Source organism: Rhipicephalus sanguineus, chromosome 2 (assembly GCF_013339695.2).
Source record: "Rhipicephalus sanguineus isolate Rsan-2018 chromosome 2, BIME_Rsan_1.4, whole genome shotgun sequence".
NCBI lineage: Eukaryota > Metazoa > Arthropoda > Arachnida > Ixodida > Ixodidae > Rhipicephalus > Rhipicephalus sanguineus.
In genome coordinates, this window is record NC_051177.1 from 59,485,367 (window position 1) to 59,502,148 (window position 16,782).

The following is a 16,782-nucleotide window of genomic DNA, read 5'->3' on the forward strand; positions in this document are numbered from 1 at the left end:
GCACCGATTGTAGGTGATCGTCCGCCACTGGTAAGGTCTCGGGGCCTGTAATTTTTATATTGAATTTTTCATATATCGAACTAATTCGCGATCCCCTTCGAGTTCAATATATCCGTGTTCGACTGTAGTTGATTATTGTAGTTACAATCAAAAGGAACACATGAGGTAGGGCAGACATGACATGTTAGAAAGATAACTGGCCTCCTATGGTTGTCAAGGTACGGGAAACACAGTTAGGGACAGCAGAGAATTATAGTTGGAGGGTGATTATGAAATTCGTAGATGGAGTATATCAACATGAGAGGGATGTAACTGAAGACCATCGAGAGAGGTCTTTGTCTCTTCACTGTGTTTATTAACGCTGACGACAACGATGTTGCATAGTCATGAACTCACTTTCTGTTGCAGACATGTGCGCTTCCTTCTCACCGGGCAACTTGCGGACAAGCAACACATATTCTGTACCTTCTCCTGAGGCCACCTACAGTCCGTGGTCAACGCCGAGGCCCACGCCTGCAGACTTTGCATCCCCCTGGAAAGGCACAGCATCCAACAACACACCAGTTGGGATGGTCCCCACGAGCCAGTGGGGTGCCCCAGATGTGAGAGCGCCCTCAACGCACAGTGAAGCCGACCGCTGGGCACCCACCCCCCCACAGCGTCCCATTGGATCTGGTGATACCACAGTGAGTCAGCTTTGTGAGGCCTTCTTGCGCATAATGAGTAAATTTTTGTAATGGTGCCCATTACAGGTATGAATGTGGTGATCATTGAAGAGTTTCAGCCATTACTTAGTATGGATATCATCATGTTCCTTTTTTTTAATGGAATTTAGTACCTCTGTAATAAGGAAAGGCATACACCAGGACCATTTCTGACATCTAAGTAGTGCTCGTATTATTAGTATCTGCTGAGATTTTCTGTGAAGTGACGCTTTCTATGGGGAATTGTGTACTATTGGGAAGTTCACGTTGCTCTTTCTCTAGCTGCACGTTTTGTTGAGTAAAAGGTGTCAGATGTCGGGCACAACTGCCACATTCATACGGTAATTCTGATAATTGAAAAGGGCTGTATTTGACATTTGGCAGCCAGCTATTTTAAAGCAAAATGAGTAATTAATGAGGCTTTGGGAGAACGGGTGATGCGAGGCAGAATGATTTCCAATTGGAAACGCTCCTTGCTTGTCACGGTATGACAAGATGGCATGCAGGAAATTGAGCAAAGCAGTGAATGGCACTAGCTAAAGAAGCAATCTCATTGTTTGCACTCCTTACCTGGCATTCCAGGGTTTCATGTCTAGTTTGCATAGTATCCCTTGAGCTTGTGCAATAGGTAGTGGAACAAGCTTTTGTAATTCATATATGGAACACTTCCAACTGCTGGTAGTTGAGCATTGCTGACAGCTGGTAAAGGGAACCTGCTGGCAATGCTGTCCACTACTTCTTTGGCGATTATCGGGGAGTTTTTGCTATGAATAAAGCCAGTGTCCCCACTGCATAGGAGCTTACATAAGGAGCCTATGTTGCTCTTCTGTCACCCATCTCAGTGGCTCTAGATACTTTTGACATCGTATAGCTCTAAATCATTTGCAGTGCACATTTATCATATGGCACATGTACGAGACCAGGGAATAGGCTTTGCACAGGGCATCAACACTTATGTGCAAAGGCACATTCACAGTTTCGCTGCAAAATTTTGAGGCATTTGAAATGCCTTCGCTGTTTCAACTACATGTCAGAAGCATACTCAGTATTGGTCGTGGCTTCGTATTACAAATATTTGTGCCAGCTGTCAGTCCTTATGAGGGCTAGAGTGATGTATTGCCACTGTCTTTCCTCTCTCTCTTTTCCTCTCTCTTGTCATTGCTGCAGCGAGCGAAAAGAAGCTCAGGAAGAAAGGTGAGTCGCATCAAAAGTTCACAGGTTGTCATTGTGAAAGAGCTTTTCTGAATCATTAATTTTTTTCTTTAACTTGTGATAACAGGCACTTTCTGTAGTGTCAGGCCACAGTCATCCCTCAACATCATCATAGTGATTTGCCACCAGGTCGTTTAAACCTGTGGAAGATTGTTTGCTGCCACGTTGGAGGCACCATGTTTCAGTTTCACCTGATCACAGATTTGTATTGCAATATCAGTACTTGTAATTAATGTCAGATATAACAAAGGTATTCTAAGGAAAGATGATGATTCTTAAGGGCTCGTTTTCTTTGTTAGACACAATATTAATGAGAACTAACAGACAATAACGCCAAGGAAAGTATAGGGGGTGTTATGTGTAGTATTTAGAATATAAATGTGAAGAAAGTAAAGTGGACGAAAAGATAACCTGCCGCCGGCAGGGACCGAACCTGCGACCTTCGAATAACGCGTCCGATGCTCTACCACTGAGCTACGGCGGCGGTCATCCTCCCGTCCACTTTATGGGGTATATATGTGCATTTAAACCTTGGAGTGTTAGTCAGCGCCAATCGCAGCCATGGCGGCGAGTGTGGAACACTCTTTTTCTGCCTTTCTGGCGTCACGTAGCACGTGATCTTTTTACGAGCTGGCAGCTGACCAATAATCCCTCGCATACTACCTGAAGGCATCAAGTCTGCCAGAACGAGACCCTTGCTATGAATGAAGGAAAGATGATGATTCTTAAGGGCTCGTTTTCTTTGTTAGACACAATATTAATGAGAACTAACAGATAATAACGCCAAGGAAAGTATAGATAACCTCGGACGGAAAGATAGCATCGGACGCGTTATTCGAAGGTCGCAGGTTCGGTCCCTGCCGGCGGCAGGTTATCTTTTCGTCCACTTTACTTTCTTCACATTTATATTCTAAATACTACACATAACACCCCCTATACTTTCCTTGGCGTTATTGTCTGTTAGTTCTCATTAATATTGTGTCTAACAAAGAAAACGAGCCCTTAAGAATCATCATCTTTCCTTCATTCATAGCAAGGGTCTCGTTCTGGCAGACTTGATGCCTTCAGGTAGTATGCGAGGGATTATTGGTCAGCTGCCAGCTCGTAAAAAGATCACGTGCTACGTGACGCCAGAAAGGCAGAAAAAGAGTGTTCCACACTCGCCGCCATGGCTGCGATTGGCGCTGACTAACACTCCAAGGTATGCACATATATACCCCATAAAGTGGACGGGAGGATGACCGCCGCCGTAGCTCAGTGGTAGAGCATCGGACGCGTTATTCGAAGGTCGCAGGTTCGGTCCCTGCCGGCGGCAGGTTATCTTTTCGTCCACTTTACTTTCTTCACATTTATATTCTAAATACTACACATAACACCCCCTATACTTTCCTTGGCGTTATTGTCTGTTAGTTCTCATTAATAAAGGTATTCTAATGTCAGACATGAATTCATTAAAGGGACACTGCAACACTTTTTCAGCATGGTCGGAAAACACTGCCAATTGGTAGTCGAGACTTCGGAGAACACGCGAGCCAAACATTATAGCACAGCACGCTGCCTGGAATTTACAGTTAATTCTCAAAGTCAGCCGGAAATCGTTCCCTCTTCTTTCTACAAATGATGCCATATACCCAAAAGACCACGCCGTGTACCCAAATTTATGGCCATTGGCTGATTTGAGGATCGTGAGCTGCATAGTTACTATGGTCGCCATGGGATGCTGCCACGTGCCTGCGCGCATGATTGCAATCACACTGAAAGTAAGCTGTGCATTTGAAGAAAAAAAAAAAGGAAGAGCTCAAGGTCATGACGTGCATGTGACGTGACTTCTTTCTCCCGTGTCATCCCTTCCTGCTTAGCATCCAGCGCACTCGTCGGGACGAGAGAAGAATTTCAGCGTGCAATTACAGCGTGCGACAAATCTATAATTTTGCTTGTACTTGACAGATTCTAAAAATTTTTGTGGCGGTCATTTTGTTAGGCAATAAACTCCTTTCGTGAAGCCATTCGATGGTTACTTGGAAAAGTGTTGCAGGGCCCCTTTAAAATGAGATATGGCTATTGCATGCATTTCATTTCTCAAGCTATTAAGGAGCACAGCTTTTTATCTACTGATCTAATGCATATTGCCCCTTCTGCTGCTGCTTGTCCGCAGCATGGTTGGTCATTACCTCATAATTTCTTTCTCTTTAGCTCCCATTGTACTGTGTTATCTTTCAGTATTGTTTTTTTTTCCTCTAAGTATGTGAATTTTCTCGAGTGTCTGTGCCCAGGATTTTGAAGTCTTTTATATGTGCTTGTTCAAGCATGATGTCAACCGCATGTGGCTGTACATAAAACCGCACTCCCAACACACCCAAGGAAGACTGACGATTGCACACATTTGCTCTTGAGTGTGGACATTAATCATTTGAAATGCCCTTGCTGCCAAATTCACAGTAGCCTTATTGCTGTCAAGAGCACCACAAACTATACAATCAATTTCCATGAAATGAAAAAAAAAGTGCATGCAAGTTCAACAGTGTATCTGTGAATGTTTTGCCTTAGACTATCATCTTGAGATGAATATTGCCACCATTTTTTGCTTTCTTCTTCTTTTTCTACAACAGCACTCATTCCAGGTAGTAAGTGTGCAAAGAAAAGTAAAATACTACGTGTTTTGATATCTGTATTTCAGACCCATTTATGGGAACCGGCACCAACACCACCAGCTCCGGCAGCCGCATTACCATCTGTGTGGGGCTCTAGCTGGTGGAGCAGCAACTCCGTAACGTTGCCTTCCGGAACGCCACTGTCACCTGGCGGCTTGCCTCAGGGCGACACATCACCCACCGAATCCATGTCCAATATGGTGTCATCTCTAGGCATGGACTCTCCAGACGCCAGCTTGGACCCGGCAGCATCTTTTGAACACGTGAGTGACGGCACGCACTCCTTGTAACCAGACACAGCATTATAGCTTCCCACCATCCTGTTCTATTTTCTGGCATACTATTTCTACTCATGTGGTCCTGTGAAATATTGGGCAGAAGCCATTGGCAATCAGATCATCGATGTAAGTGAATAGCCAACACTTCTAAAATGCTGTTCGCTTTATTGAGGGAATGATGCACTTGACAGCGTATATCTTTCGTAATGAATAAATTGAAGCTGCATTTGTTCATTTGTGTAATTACCTAGAGAACGGGGCTGTTGACCAGCACATGGGCTGAATAATGCATGGTCATGCAGGGAGAGTCTGATCTATTAAACGATGCACTGTAAAGCTGACAAAATTTCGGTTGTCCTTAGATTTTCTATGCATCGCACCAGTGGAGTGCCTTGAAACTCTTCAGGTTTGTACATGTTATGTATTATAGAAATTTGAAATTTTTGCCTGCCCAACCCTCTGCCATTGCTTATAAAGGATTACTTTCTGGATGGAAGACAGGTGTCACAATAATATATGTTTCAGATTGTGCCTGTTTTGGTAAAAATCCGTTAGAGCATGCATTTGTAGTTTTGTTTACAGAGAGCTGCAAAGTTTCGTTTTCGACAAAGATGTGCTTTTTTTTTTTTTCATTGCACAATTACAAGATTAACCAGTTGGAGGCGGTTCTTTCACTTAAGCGATTTCCGTTTGCTAGGATCCTGCTGTGTATAGAAGAATCTCTGTCTGTCTCTGTGTGTGTATTCGTGTGTGTGTGTGTGTGTGTGTGTGTGTGTGTGTGTGTGTGTGTGTGTGTGTGTGTGTGTGTGTGTGTGTGTGTGTGTGTGTGCGTGTGTGCATGCTTGTTTGTGTGTTCCACTGTGTTCAGAGTTACACGAAATGTTTCATTTGTTCAACTGTCCCTGAAGTTAGGCTATTGGTAAATGTTTTTGGCTCCATTTATTCACGTCATTATAATTCTACAAAAGCAAAAATTCTCCTCCGAGTGGCACTAATATACTAAGAAAACCAATGTGGGTTTCTAATCGTTCTGTGTCATAGTAGTAGACCGTCAGTTTATAAAAAAATACAGGCTTCATTAAACTTTCATGATTGCCCCATTGCTGGTTCCATTGTTCACCATGCATCTCCTTCTAAAGTTCCGCTAAATGCTAATATTGTTCTGCAGTTAACAATTTTTAAGTAGTCTACACACATTGCATGATGTACTTTGAGCCTTTGTATAAAGAAAGCATTTCATGATCATCAATTTGTCATTTACATTAATCCATTCTCTTGCATGTGAATGTACTTATATAGTGAATGTTGTCATAGATCATCGTCGAACAACAAATAACGAGTAGAGTTACATTTTTAAGTAGCATGCTCTCCTTCCGTTTTTTTCATGTCAGGATTCTAATTTTGCGTTATGTCCATGTTTATGGTATGTTAATGCAAATGCGGTGACTGAAATCGTAAAAACGTCGTTTGTAAATGGCGCATTAGTATTGACAAGCTCGCACTTCTCCTTTCAGCTAAATCCTAGCAGCCTGGGTGCAGCGCTGTCACACAGTATTTGGACACAGCAGCAGCCAACTGGCATATCTCACCCGTGGCACGTCTCGACTAACTACAGCCTGTTCCAAGACAGTGCAACCATGCCAGTTGGCCAGCCCCCAGTGGGCGGCAGCAACGGAAGCAGCTCCGTCAAGGGTCCGCATCATGCCCCTTTGGGTTGGCAAGACAAGGAGTCCTTCTGAACAGAGAGATTGCCCACCGCTTCCAGCGCGCACACACACACACACCCCAGCAATACTTCCCACAAACTGTTGACTTACTTGTGTTCCGCTCACTCCCTGTTCGTTTGTTTAATTCGTGCGTCTCCCGTCAATTGTACAACTGACCATTGCCAAATTGCAACGAACGACTTGGGACTGGGCGATGGCGTACAGTGCCAAAACGTTGTTCGAGTGGCTGGTATAATTATACGACGCAGGCTCTCTGTTCTCTTGGTATCACGTCTGCACGATCGATGGCTCATAGAAATGCTTCACCTCCTGGGCATTACACAAAAAGTTATCAAAAAGCTGCACCATGCTAACTTTGCACGTGAACTCCAGTTGCTCGTAACCACCCTTGAGTGAAGAAGTGTTTGCTGTTTGTAAATGTTGCTGTGCGTGTTTTGACTGGTGTAGGAAGAACTGTGTGTCGGTAAGGATTGGAACCTATGTGCACGGTGTCGAAGTAAATCTCGTTCGTAGCACGTGGCTAGAATGCCTTACTTATCACCCTTGCACCTTCAGCTAGAGGCTTGTGTTGTTTACTCAGCTGTACTTTGATGTGCATTTCCCAGGACAAGGTATGAAGCGCAGCACCAGACTGGTTACTCTGTGCCAGCTGCCAAAAATGTTTACTTGTTCGGTACACTCAGTTTACGCTTTATGCTGCACAAAATGTGAGCATGGCAAGACATCACACATCTATGGTTGTGGTGTTCATACTGTGCAGGAAGCACCGAGGCAAGGAGGATATTTCTGGCAGCTGGTACGCTCACTTGCTCTTCACGAGTCGTGCCATTCTTACAACTTTTAGTTAGGCTTATCACGGTATTTTTTTTTTCCCCTCTTGCTAGATGTGCACGCACTCTTTTTCAACCTGCACCCATTTACAAGCAAAAGACGTTGTTTGGTTTATTTAGTCCATAGCTTTACGTTTGAAGCGTGGCAATAAATTAAATGATCGAGACAACAGGAAAGGTGCTTTGTTAGCGCGCGTTGTGGTGCGTCTGCTGTATCTCTTGACTTTGCATATGTTGCATTGCTTGCTGATAATCCCTTTCAAGGCTTCTGATTTTTCTGTTTACAAGTATGGGTTCATTATTTATTGCAGACATTGAAGAAACTTGTTTGTTAGCCGATACATTTGAACGTGCTACTCTATTGCTCTTAGGTCATGTTGTGGTTCATTGGGATGAGAAACACATGAATGCGTTGCTTGCGTTTCCAGCAGGGCGGAGGACTCCCCCGCAGCGTGCTGACCATTTTGAATGGCCCTTTGGTGATACGTGTGCTCGAGCGACCAAGACTAAGCCTTCTTTAAAATTCGTACTGTTTTCTTCAGAGACACCAGCAAGACACACGCTGAGAGTTTGGCTTACACACGCTGTGCGGTTTATGCGGATTACCTTCTGCTGTTTACGGCAGCCGTACGCTTGTGTGATAACTTCTCACATTGGACCATGTTGCATGCTAAAGCAGCGTAATGATGACTGGCGCACTGGCAAAAAAGAAAAGAGAACGAAAGTTTGCATTGTGCTGTGTGATCCAGCTAATGTGACCTGCGAAACACGTTTGTACGTTTCATTCTGGGCTTGCCGTATCGGAATTTTATGTGCTGCAATGCAGCGACTGAGGCCAATGCTAATGTTTTCAGCCAGCGAAAATTCCGCACAGTTGTCCTTGTAACTCACTGCTGTATATTTTGTATTCATTCTTAAAATATTTGCAAGCAAGAGTTGCCCAGCTGGGAAATGTTTGTGTATAGTAGTACTATTTGAGTTTGATGGGAAGTGTGAAATCTGAAGAATGCTGCTGCACGTGTATTGTTGCCAACGAACCAAAAGAGTTATTACATGGCATTTAGTACATGTTCTGCAGGTTTAGTTGCTTTGACTCGCATGCCTGTTTGCTTGTGTTTTAATATCTTGAAATTAACGTTTTTTTTTGTTTGTGTGGGGGGTTCAAGTGAACACCTCGTTGTTGCCTAGTCAAGGTTCGCAAAGTTTTAGTGAAAAGAGTGGCTGCTGCAAGAAGCATCAGTTTATAGTGCATTTGCATAGTGCAGTTCCTGTTTGTGGAAACGAATTTTTTAATATGTTTCTTTTTTTCTTTTTTTTAAGCAGTGCAGCAGCATCACTAATCCACATTGGGGTGCGACCATTGTATAATATGCTGTTAGCGTTATTCTGCACATTCCGTTAAGGCTTTTCTAGGACATCGAATTGCATTTACAGACTTGTTTGACGGCATCGGGAGAAGCGTATTTTAAAGTTAACTATTGCTCACACTGTTCTACTACCCTTAACCATAATGTACGCATTGCTCTTGCGAATAGACCCAAGATTGGCGTTAAATCTGCTGATGCCTTGCCTGCGCATTGATCACTTGCAACCTCCTGTTACTGCCGTAATTGGCAAGAGAAGAAAAAGAAACGGGAAGGGGAGATCTGTTATTTACAGCTTGCAAAGAAAATTTCATGCCTCGATTGCAGACCTATGGATGTTGCGCTCTGCGAAGTTGTTTTAACTTTCTGTAAAGATTATTTTTATCGTTTTGAATCATTTACAATGTTACAGCTTCTGCCAAAGCAGTGTGCAGAGTCATGTTTTATCATCATTCTACAGAAATATATTGGATTTTTGTGTAGTAAGCACATACGTAAAAAAAGAATGGTACAGCCGATACTCTTGTGTTAAAGTGTTGCACCTATAGCAGTGTGTGCTCAAGTCGAGGACACGCTGAGGCCCATTGGCCTTATTGTAAAGCACTGCCAGAACAGCTGTGTTTTTGTTGACATTGCAGCAAACATGCCTTGCACAGAACACTGTAGAGTTTTCCTACTTAACTGTGTGGTCCTTTGTTCTCTGTGTAGCGGTGGGCTTGTGGCGAGAAGCGTGCAGACACTTCGTGTTGGCATCTGTTTTTTTTTTCTCTGTGCTGGAGTAAATTGATGTGTGCTTAATGCTGTGTTAGAGCAAATGTGCCCTGCTCCCATGTTTAAAAGAAAAAAAATGAAAAAGAAATACCACACCTGTTTGGCTGTTGCAGTTGCCTAACATGGTCAACACTGCCGCCTGCCATGCTGTTGTCAGTTCAATGTTTGCAGAGTTCCTTCTAAAGAAAACTGAGAGGAATTTCTATCCAAACTTCGTTATTGGCTCATAGAAATAAAGAGAGTCCAACACCAGTTCCTTCTTGGAATTTTCTTTTCTTTTGCTGCCTCAAGGTTGCTCCGTGTGCTTTTAAAGGGCCCTGCAACACAAACATCTCACCTCCTGGTACTGTGTGTACATTCATATCAGTATTCAATACTACACATGCTCCAGTGCTACAGACTGTAGACGAAAAAACGTTGTAGCGCCCCTTTACGTATGCTATACGGGTGTCACACTGGCACTTTCAATTGCGATCGAGCTTCAATCAGGGTCTTCTTTCCTGACCATGCTTTCACCGCATCTTGCACATATAAGCCAATGGAGATCAAGGAACTGAATCCTGATCGTGATCAAAAGTGCAACGTACTGAACTCTCTTGCAGTGGCAATGAAGACCAGCCATAATAGTCGACGTTTGACAGCAGTTATTTGGAAAGCAGTGGCTTCAAAGAGAAGCATGCCCCATGCTTCTCTTTGATGTAAAAGTTGATTGAATTGGCATGTGTAGAGATGTATAATTGTGGCAATCGTCAAGGCAGAGTAAGGAAAGGATTTAGAAGCAAACAGCTTCGACTAGAAAGCTGTCTGGATGTGTAAATGAATATTTCTTCTGTAGGGGCGACTGTTGGTGGTGGTTTGAGTATCTGGAAAGACCGATAAGGGTTAATTATAGTGTTGCGGGTGCCAAAGATAGATAGCAAAGAATATGAGCGGAAAAAGAACCACCTTCCGGAAAAAGTTTTCGTGAGCCTGGCGTTACAGCTAGTACAAGGAAATCAAACGCAGTACATCCAGGCTCCAGCATTGCATGGTCTGGGAGTAGAGTGAACTGTACTCTGAGGGTGTGTCATCAAAGCAATTAACGATAATATTTGACAATATTTATGGAGACGAGGCGAATAGTGTTTGAGCTAGTCAGGTGTCCGCTTACGGCCTGCGTTGCTGTGACCTGGTCAACGGAGGGAAAGGGGGTAGTTTAGGTTAGTTTTGGGTGTTCTGTGGTGAAGTTTCTGAAAAAGCAGTTAATTATTTGTGTGTGTGTGTGTGTGCAAAAGTGTTGCACTGTTTCGTATGTAGCTTAATTTTTTTTTAGGTTTAGCGCTCGAAATAAGGTCACACTAACGTTTTTCACGTTGACATGAGACACACAATCCTTTGATCGATGTAACTAAAAGCTACGTCGGTCATCTAGTGCCAACACGCCTAAAACTCCAAGTTACTGCTTTGTAGTCGTTGTGTGAACGTAAAAGTACAGTCTAGAACACTGTAGTAAAAGTAACGTAAAAGTTCGCTTCGCCGTAAAGCGAGACTGCCACCGTGGGAGTAGCCTGTCGTGAACGAATAATAAATAGAAAATCTGCTGAAAATTTGATTTGTGCAGTTAATGTTCTCTTATAAATATGATATTAGCTTTGTGTATAAACTGACTTGCGAAATAAAGCTCGTTTACTTTGTTTTATTTAACTTGGTGAGAACTTTGGCAATATCAACAATACAAGCCAAATCCATCCGCAGCGAAAGCACCATGGACTGTGAGGCTGTGAGCCATGCTGTTGCTACAGATGTGAGCGAGCGTATCTTGCATGGGCAAATAATACTGACTGCAATATTGTGACATTTTTGTGCATGTTGTGAAGGCAAAAAAGCAGAGCAGTTCAAAGCGTTAGAACTTGCATAGTGTTCACGTGACACGTCACACTTGTGCCCGGCGGTTAGCGGGAAGCATTCGAAACCTGTTGATTTCAAAAACGCGTTGGCATTTTATACGCGCATCATTTGTACGTTCTCATGCAAGTGTAGTGTCGAGAGTCATCACGGCTTCGGCGTGCTAACAAGCGCTATCTCATGCTCGACAGAAATGGCGAACGGCCTCGAAGATGCCCTGCGGTTGCTATGCGCCGGACGGTGGAGAGAGCGACGCTTATGGCTCAGGTCTCACGTGGCATGGGCTTCAAGTCGCCTAGTCATGTAGCGTTAGAGCTTTGAATAAACCAGTTTTATAATTCAATTCTACAGCGCATCACTATAGAACATGGTGTCAGAAGTTTGAGCTACGATACCTCACATCGCCAAGTGAGTGCTCATCAAAACCTCCAGCCATGACTGAATCAGGAAATCAAAGCGATCAGCGCATCCAACTCCAACCCCCTCAAGTCTTCAGCTTCATCGCTGAGCAATGGAGTGCCTGGAAGCGAAGGTAGGAGCGTTTCCGAACCGCCAGTGGTCTTCATCACCAACCAGACACTGATCAAATCAACTCATTGATCTACATCATGGGTGACAAAGCTGAAGACGTCCTCACGGCACTTTGCCTCACAACCACCAACGCGAAGAAGTATGCCAAAGTCATCGAAGCCTTTCAGTCACTTCGTCGTCAAGAAAAACATCATCTATGAGAGAGCGCTCTTAATCGCCGCATACAAGACGAAGGTGAACCAATGACAAACTTCATCACAGCTCTGCACACTTTAGCAGAGCGGTGCGACTGCGGCGACCTAAAGGACGAATTAATCCGTGACAGGATTGTCGTCGGCGTGCGTGACCAGAAGTTGTCGACAAAACTTCAGCTTGAACAAGACCTCACACTGGAGAAAGCAGTACTTTGCGCGAAGCAGTTCGAAGAAGTCCTCAAGCAGCAACCGCATATTCATGCTGCCGGCTCCACAGAAGGAACAGCTGCCATCCGATCGTCTACATACAGCTAGCCAACCACGACGCGTCGACAGCAAGCGCAAACCAGTTGGGCAATCCCAGACTCAGCGTTCGTGCGACTGGTGTGGTAAACAAGAAACTCGCTCCAGAAAAGAATGTCCCGCATCAAAATTGTACTGCAAGAAGTGCCGCAAAAAGGGACATTTCGCCGCGGTATGCCGTTCATCACGCGTGCTTCATCTCCAATCAAGCAAGTCTCTGGAAACCACGAGCTTCCTGGGAGTGATCAGAAACGGTGGAATGACCCCGTGGAGAGCGCAGCTGTACGTCAACGGACAGGAGGTGCAGTTTCGATTGGACACTGGTGCAGACGTATCAGCCCTGCCGGAGGATACATATCTCAACCTCAGCTCATCAGCGCCGCTGCGTGAGTCTAATGAATTCCTCATCGGTCCCTCTAACGAACAGTTAGACGTGCTGGGCATGATCTAAGCAACTGTGGTTTATAAGGGAGCAACCACATCGGAGAGATTCTACATTGCATGAAACCTCGGTGAGCCGCTACTGGGCTTAAACCTCATAGGGAAGCTCGACATATTAAAACGGGTGAGCGATTTGTCAGTTAAACACAACTCTGACGCTCTACTCGAAAGATATTTGCAACTCTTCTCTGGCCTCGGCGAAATCGAGCATTCTTTCACCATCAGACTAAAGCGAAACGCTGTACCTTTCACCATAACCTCTCCGAGGCACATCCCCATCCCACTGCACGATGCTGTTGAGGCTGAGCTAAAGAAGCTGGAAAATCAGGGAGTGATAACAAAAGTCCAAGCTCCGTCTCCTTGGTGCGCGCCAATAGTCATCATACCTACGAAAGTGGTGGCGTCAGGCTCTGCGTGGACTACACCATGCTCAACAAAGGGGCACTCAGAGAGCATCACCCTATTCCAAGCGTAGAACACACGTTGGGACTTCTCGGAGGAGCGAAGTATTTCTCGAAACTCGACGCATACTCCGGATTTTACCAAATCAAGGTGGATCCAAAGTCATCTGAACTAACCACCTTCATCACTCCTTTTGGGAGATTTGGGAGATTTGGAAGTTTAACAGGATGCCCTTTGGAATCTCATCAGCTCCAGAGCATTACCAAAGGATGATAAGTCATGTACTCGAGGGCTTGAAAAGAGTCGTGTGCCACATAGACGACGTGCTAGTGTGGGGGGTCACATCATTGATCAAAACGGCGTGCGTCCAGACGGTATGATTGAAGCCATCATTAAAATGAAGCCGCCAACCAACGTGACAGAGATCAAGTGCTTCCTCGGGATGACCAACTTCGTATCTCGGTTCATTCCGAATTTCAGTGACATCGCGCACCCGCTGACAGAGCTTTTGCACAAGTCCAACCATTTTGTCTGGGACGTCGCACAGCAGCAGGCTTTTCAAGAAATTAAAAAAGCCTTAAATTCACGACCCGTCCTAGCTCTCTACGACCTGAGGCAACGACTCATCGTCTCATCATACGCCTCAAGCTACGGTCTGGGAGCAGTTCTGTTCCAAGAAGACTCCCACGGCAATCGACGGCCTGTAGCGTATGCTTCAAAAACCTCAGCTGAAGCAGACTATTCCCAAATTGAGAAAGAAGCTCTCGGAATAACGTGGGCATGTGAGAAATTCAGGGACTACCTCATCGGACTTCATTTCAAGATAGAAACTGATCAGAAGCCTTTGGTGCCCATCCTTTCCACTAAACCCATCGACAGCCTAACACCCAGACTTCAGCGTCTTCGTCTACGCATGGTGCGGTACGACTACGAGACCACGTTTATACCAGGCAAGCAGCTCATCACAGCTGATGCTCTCTCTCGCCAGCCACTTGCAATGCAGGACTCCGGAGACATCTCAGGCGAAGTATCAACCTACACAAGTGTCGTAGTGGGCCTTTTGTCATCGGAGGTGGCAAGCCTAGAGAAAGTTGCCATGGCGCAGGACGTGATCCGACATGTAAAGCTATAGAAGCCTTTACGACAAACGGGTGGCCAGCGCACAAGAGCATGACTCTGAAAGACTGCCGTGAGTACTGGTAATTCAAGCATGAACTCACAATACACAACAGCATCCTACTAATGGACAACCGGCTTATCATTCCTCAATGCTTACAGAAGGCAACACTGAACGCCTTGCACGAGGGACATGAGGGAGAAGTCAAGTGCTCGCGACTTGCCTGACAAATGTGCTGGTGGCCTGGGATCACTAGGGACATCAAAGACTTGATTGAAAAGTGTCCCAACTGCATAAAGCATCGACAAGAAAGGAGCAAACCGTTAATGCCAACGGCACTCCCGGACCGACCCTGGCAGCGGCTCAGTGTCAATCTCTTCTACACAAAAGGTTCCACGTATCTCTTAGTGGCTGACTGCTACTCGCGCTACTTCGAGATTGCGCTCCTCGAAGATGAGCGGCCTGTAACAAGCATACAGAAGATGAAATCAATCTTCGCGCACCACGGCATTCCAGATACTGTTGCAACTGACAACTGGCCACAGTTTCATCCCTGCAATACATCAGAGTTTTCGAAATTCGCGAGAGAGTGGGGATTTAAACACGTGACATCAAGCCCGAAGTACCCACAGAGCAACGGATTCGCCAAGGCGGCAGTGAAAATCGCCAAACAGAAGATAGCCAAGGCAGCTGACCCCTACAAGGCTCTTCTGGCGTACCGTGCAACACCTCTAGAGAACGGCTATAGCCCAGCAGAGCTACTTTTCGGCCGGCGTGTTCACACCACAGTTCCGATTTCTCCACACATGCTGAAGCCGACACTCGCAGACAGTCAGCGACTTCAAAAGACCAAGCAAGGAATCAAGCAGCGGCAGGAAAGGAACTACAATCATCGCCGCGGTGTCCGTCGTTTACTGGTCCTGAACCCAGGGCAGCAAGTGTGGATAAAAGACCTCAAACGCAGAGGTGCCGTCTTAAGACGGGCTGACTCGCCACGCTCATACTGGATCCAATGCGAAACGGGCACTGTCCGCCGCAACAGAAGACACCTCGTCAAAGACAGCGCAGGTGTGGCGTTGGACAATCATTCGGCATCACTGGACATGCCATCTCGTCTGTCTGCTCAGGCTCCAGGCATGAAGCAACCGGGAACGACGCAGTCGACACCGACCGCGCCTTCACCCTACGTCACCGCGCACGGGAGAACTGTGCGCCCTCCTGCACGGTTCCGTAACTGAAGGGGGGAGATGTAGTGTCGGGAGTCATCACGGCTTCGGTGTGCTAACAAGCCCCATCTCTGATGCTCGACAGAAACAGCGAACGGCCTCGAAGATGCCCTACGGTTGCTATGTGCCAGACGATATGGCTCAGGTCTCTGGTGGCACGGGCTTCAAGTATCCGAGAGGCGCGTGATCTACCCGGGGGCATTGGACGCACGCCTCGCATCACGGTACGACGCAAATAGGGTGTCGCCCAGTCATGTAGCGTTAGAGCTTTGAATAAACGAGTTTTATAATTCAACTCTTCAGCGCATCACCATAGAACAGCAATCACTGTTCATAAGTTCTATAACGTGCACGGATGCCCGCTGGTCAAATGTCAAAGGCACTGAAGGAAGCAATTAAAGTCGGTGTCGCATCCGCAAAGTTGGCTTCCAGTGCAGTGATGTTACACTGTGGTGGAACATTTGAATTATTATTTTATTTTATTTTTTTGCACAGTGTGGTAGCGTTTAGATGTCCTGTGGTAGCGCTAGCGCCGTGAGCTGCGCATACAAGGAGCTAAGCCATCTCCATTCTTGCTTCATTTTGTTACCGACATGATATTATGTGCTTGACGAAGCAGAATGTGTCCAAGTGAGAAGGCTCCAACTATTTATATGTACTACATGAACCGTGCTACAGCAGCATCTGACCGTTGAGCTTTGGTGTGTGTTTTATATTTTAGGAATTGATGCGCAGCATAACATGGGAATCTGGTTTCGGAAAATGGCTGTATAAAAGGTGTGATGTTAAAGCAAACATGACACACACAGAAATGTTGTTTTTTTTTACTGAGATTTATGCAGTCAGTACTTGAGAAAACAAACAACCACCATACAAATACAAGGTACCATATTTACTCGAAAGTAGGTCGAGTACAAATATGGGTCAACCCCTATATATTGTGCTCTACAAGAAATAAAAAGAAATTATTCGAATATAGGTCCACCCATATCATTAGAGAAGTGGAAAAATTAGAACATGACATGCCTTTACTTACAATACGCATGGCTTTTTTATGATATGATGTGCACGCACCAGGGGCGTACCGAAGGGGGGGTTGGGGTGGTTCAAACCCCTCCCCCCCCAAAAATTTTTCACTTTTGCTTGC

At 45.3% G+C, this 16,782-nt stretch overlaps 2 protein-coding genes across 3 annotated transcripts in view; both read left to right on the forward strand.

Moving 5' to 3' along the window:
* Positions 1-9,789, forward strand: part of LOC119383050 (transmembrane protein 131) — a 60,262-nt gene extending 50,473 nt beyond the window's left edge. The window contains exons 34-37 of one of the 2 annotated variants that reach the window (XM_037651031.2): positions 409-686; positions 1,872-1,898; positions 4,594-4,830; positions 6,360-9,789. In XM_037651031.2, the coding sequence (XP_037506959.1) occupies positions 409-686; positions 1,872-1,898; positions 4,594-4,830; positions 6,360-6,584 (767 nt within the window). In that variant the 3' untranslated portion in view covers positions 6,585-9,789. The remainder of the gene's footprint in view (positions 1-408; positions 687-1,871; positions 1,899-4,593; positions 4,831-6,359) is intronic. The other variant, XM_037651032.2, reaches the window with a different exon arrangement.
* Positions 9,790-14,735: 4,946 nt separating this feature from the next.
* LOC125757345 (uncharacterized protein K02A2.6-like) lies at positions 14,736-15,647 on the forward strand. Its single transcript, XM_049412842.1, has one exon. It carries the CDS (start codon positions 14,736-14,738, stop codon positions 15,645-15,647), a length of 912 nt encoding a protein of 303 aa, XP_049268799.1.
* The last annotated feature ends 1,135 nt before the right edge of the window (positions 15,648-16,782 follow it).

Excerpts from the sequence above, each read along its gene's own strand:
- LOC125757345 (XM_049412842.1), top strand. The coding sequence starts at position 14,736 with ATGCCAACGGCACTCCCGGACCGACCCTGGCAGCGGCTCAGTGTCAAT.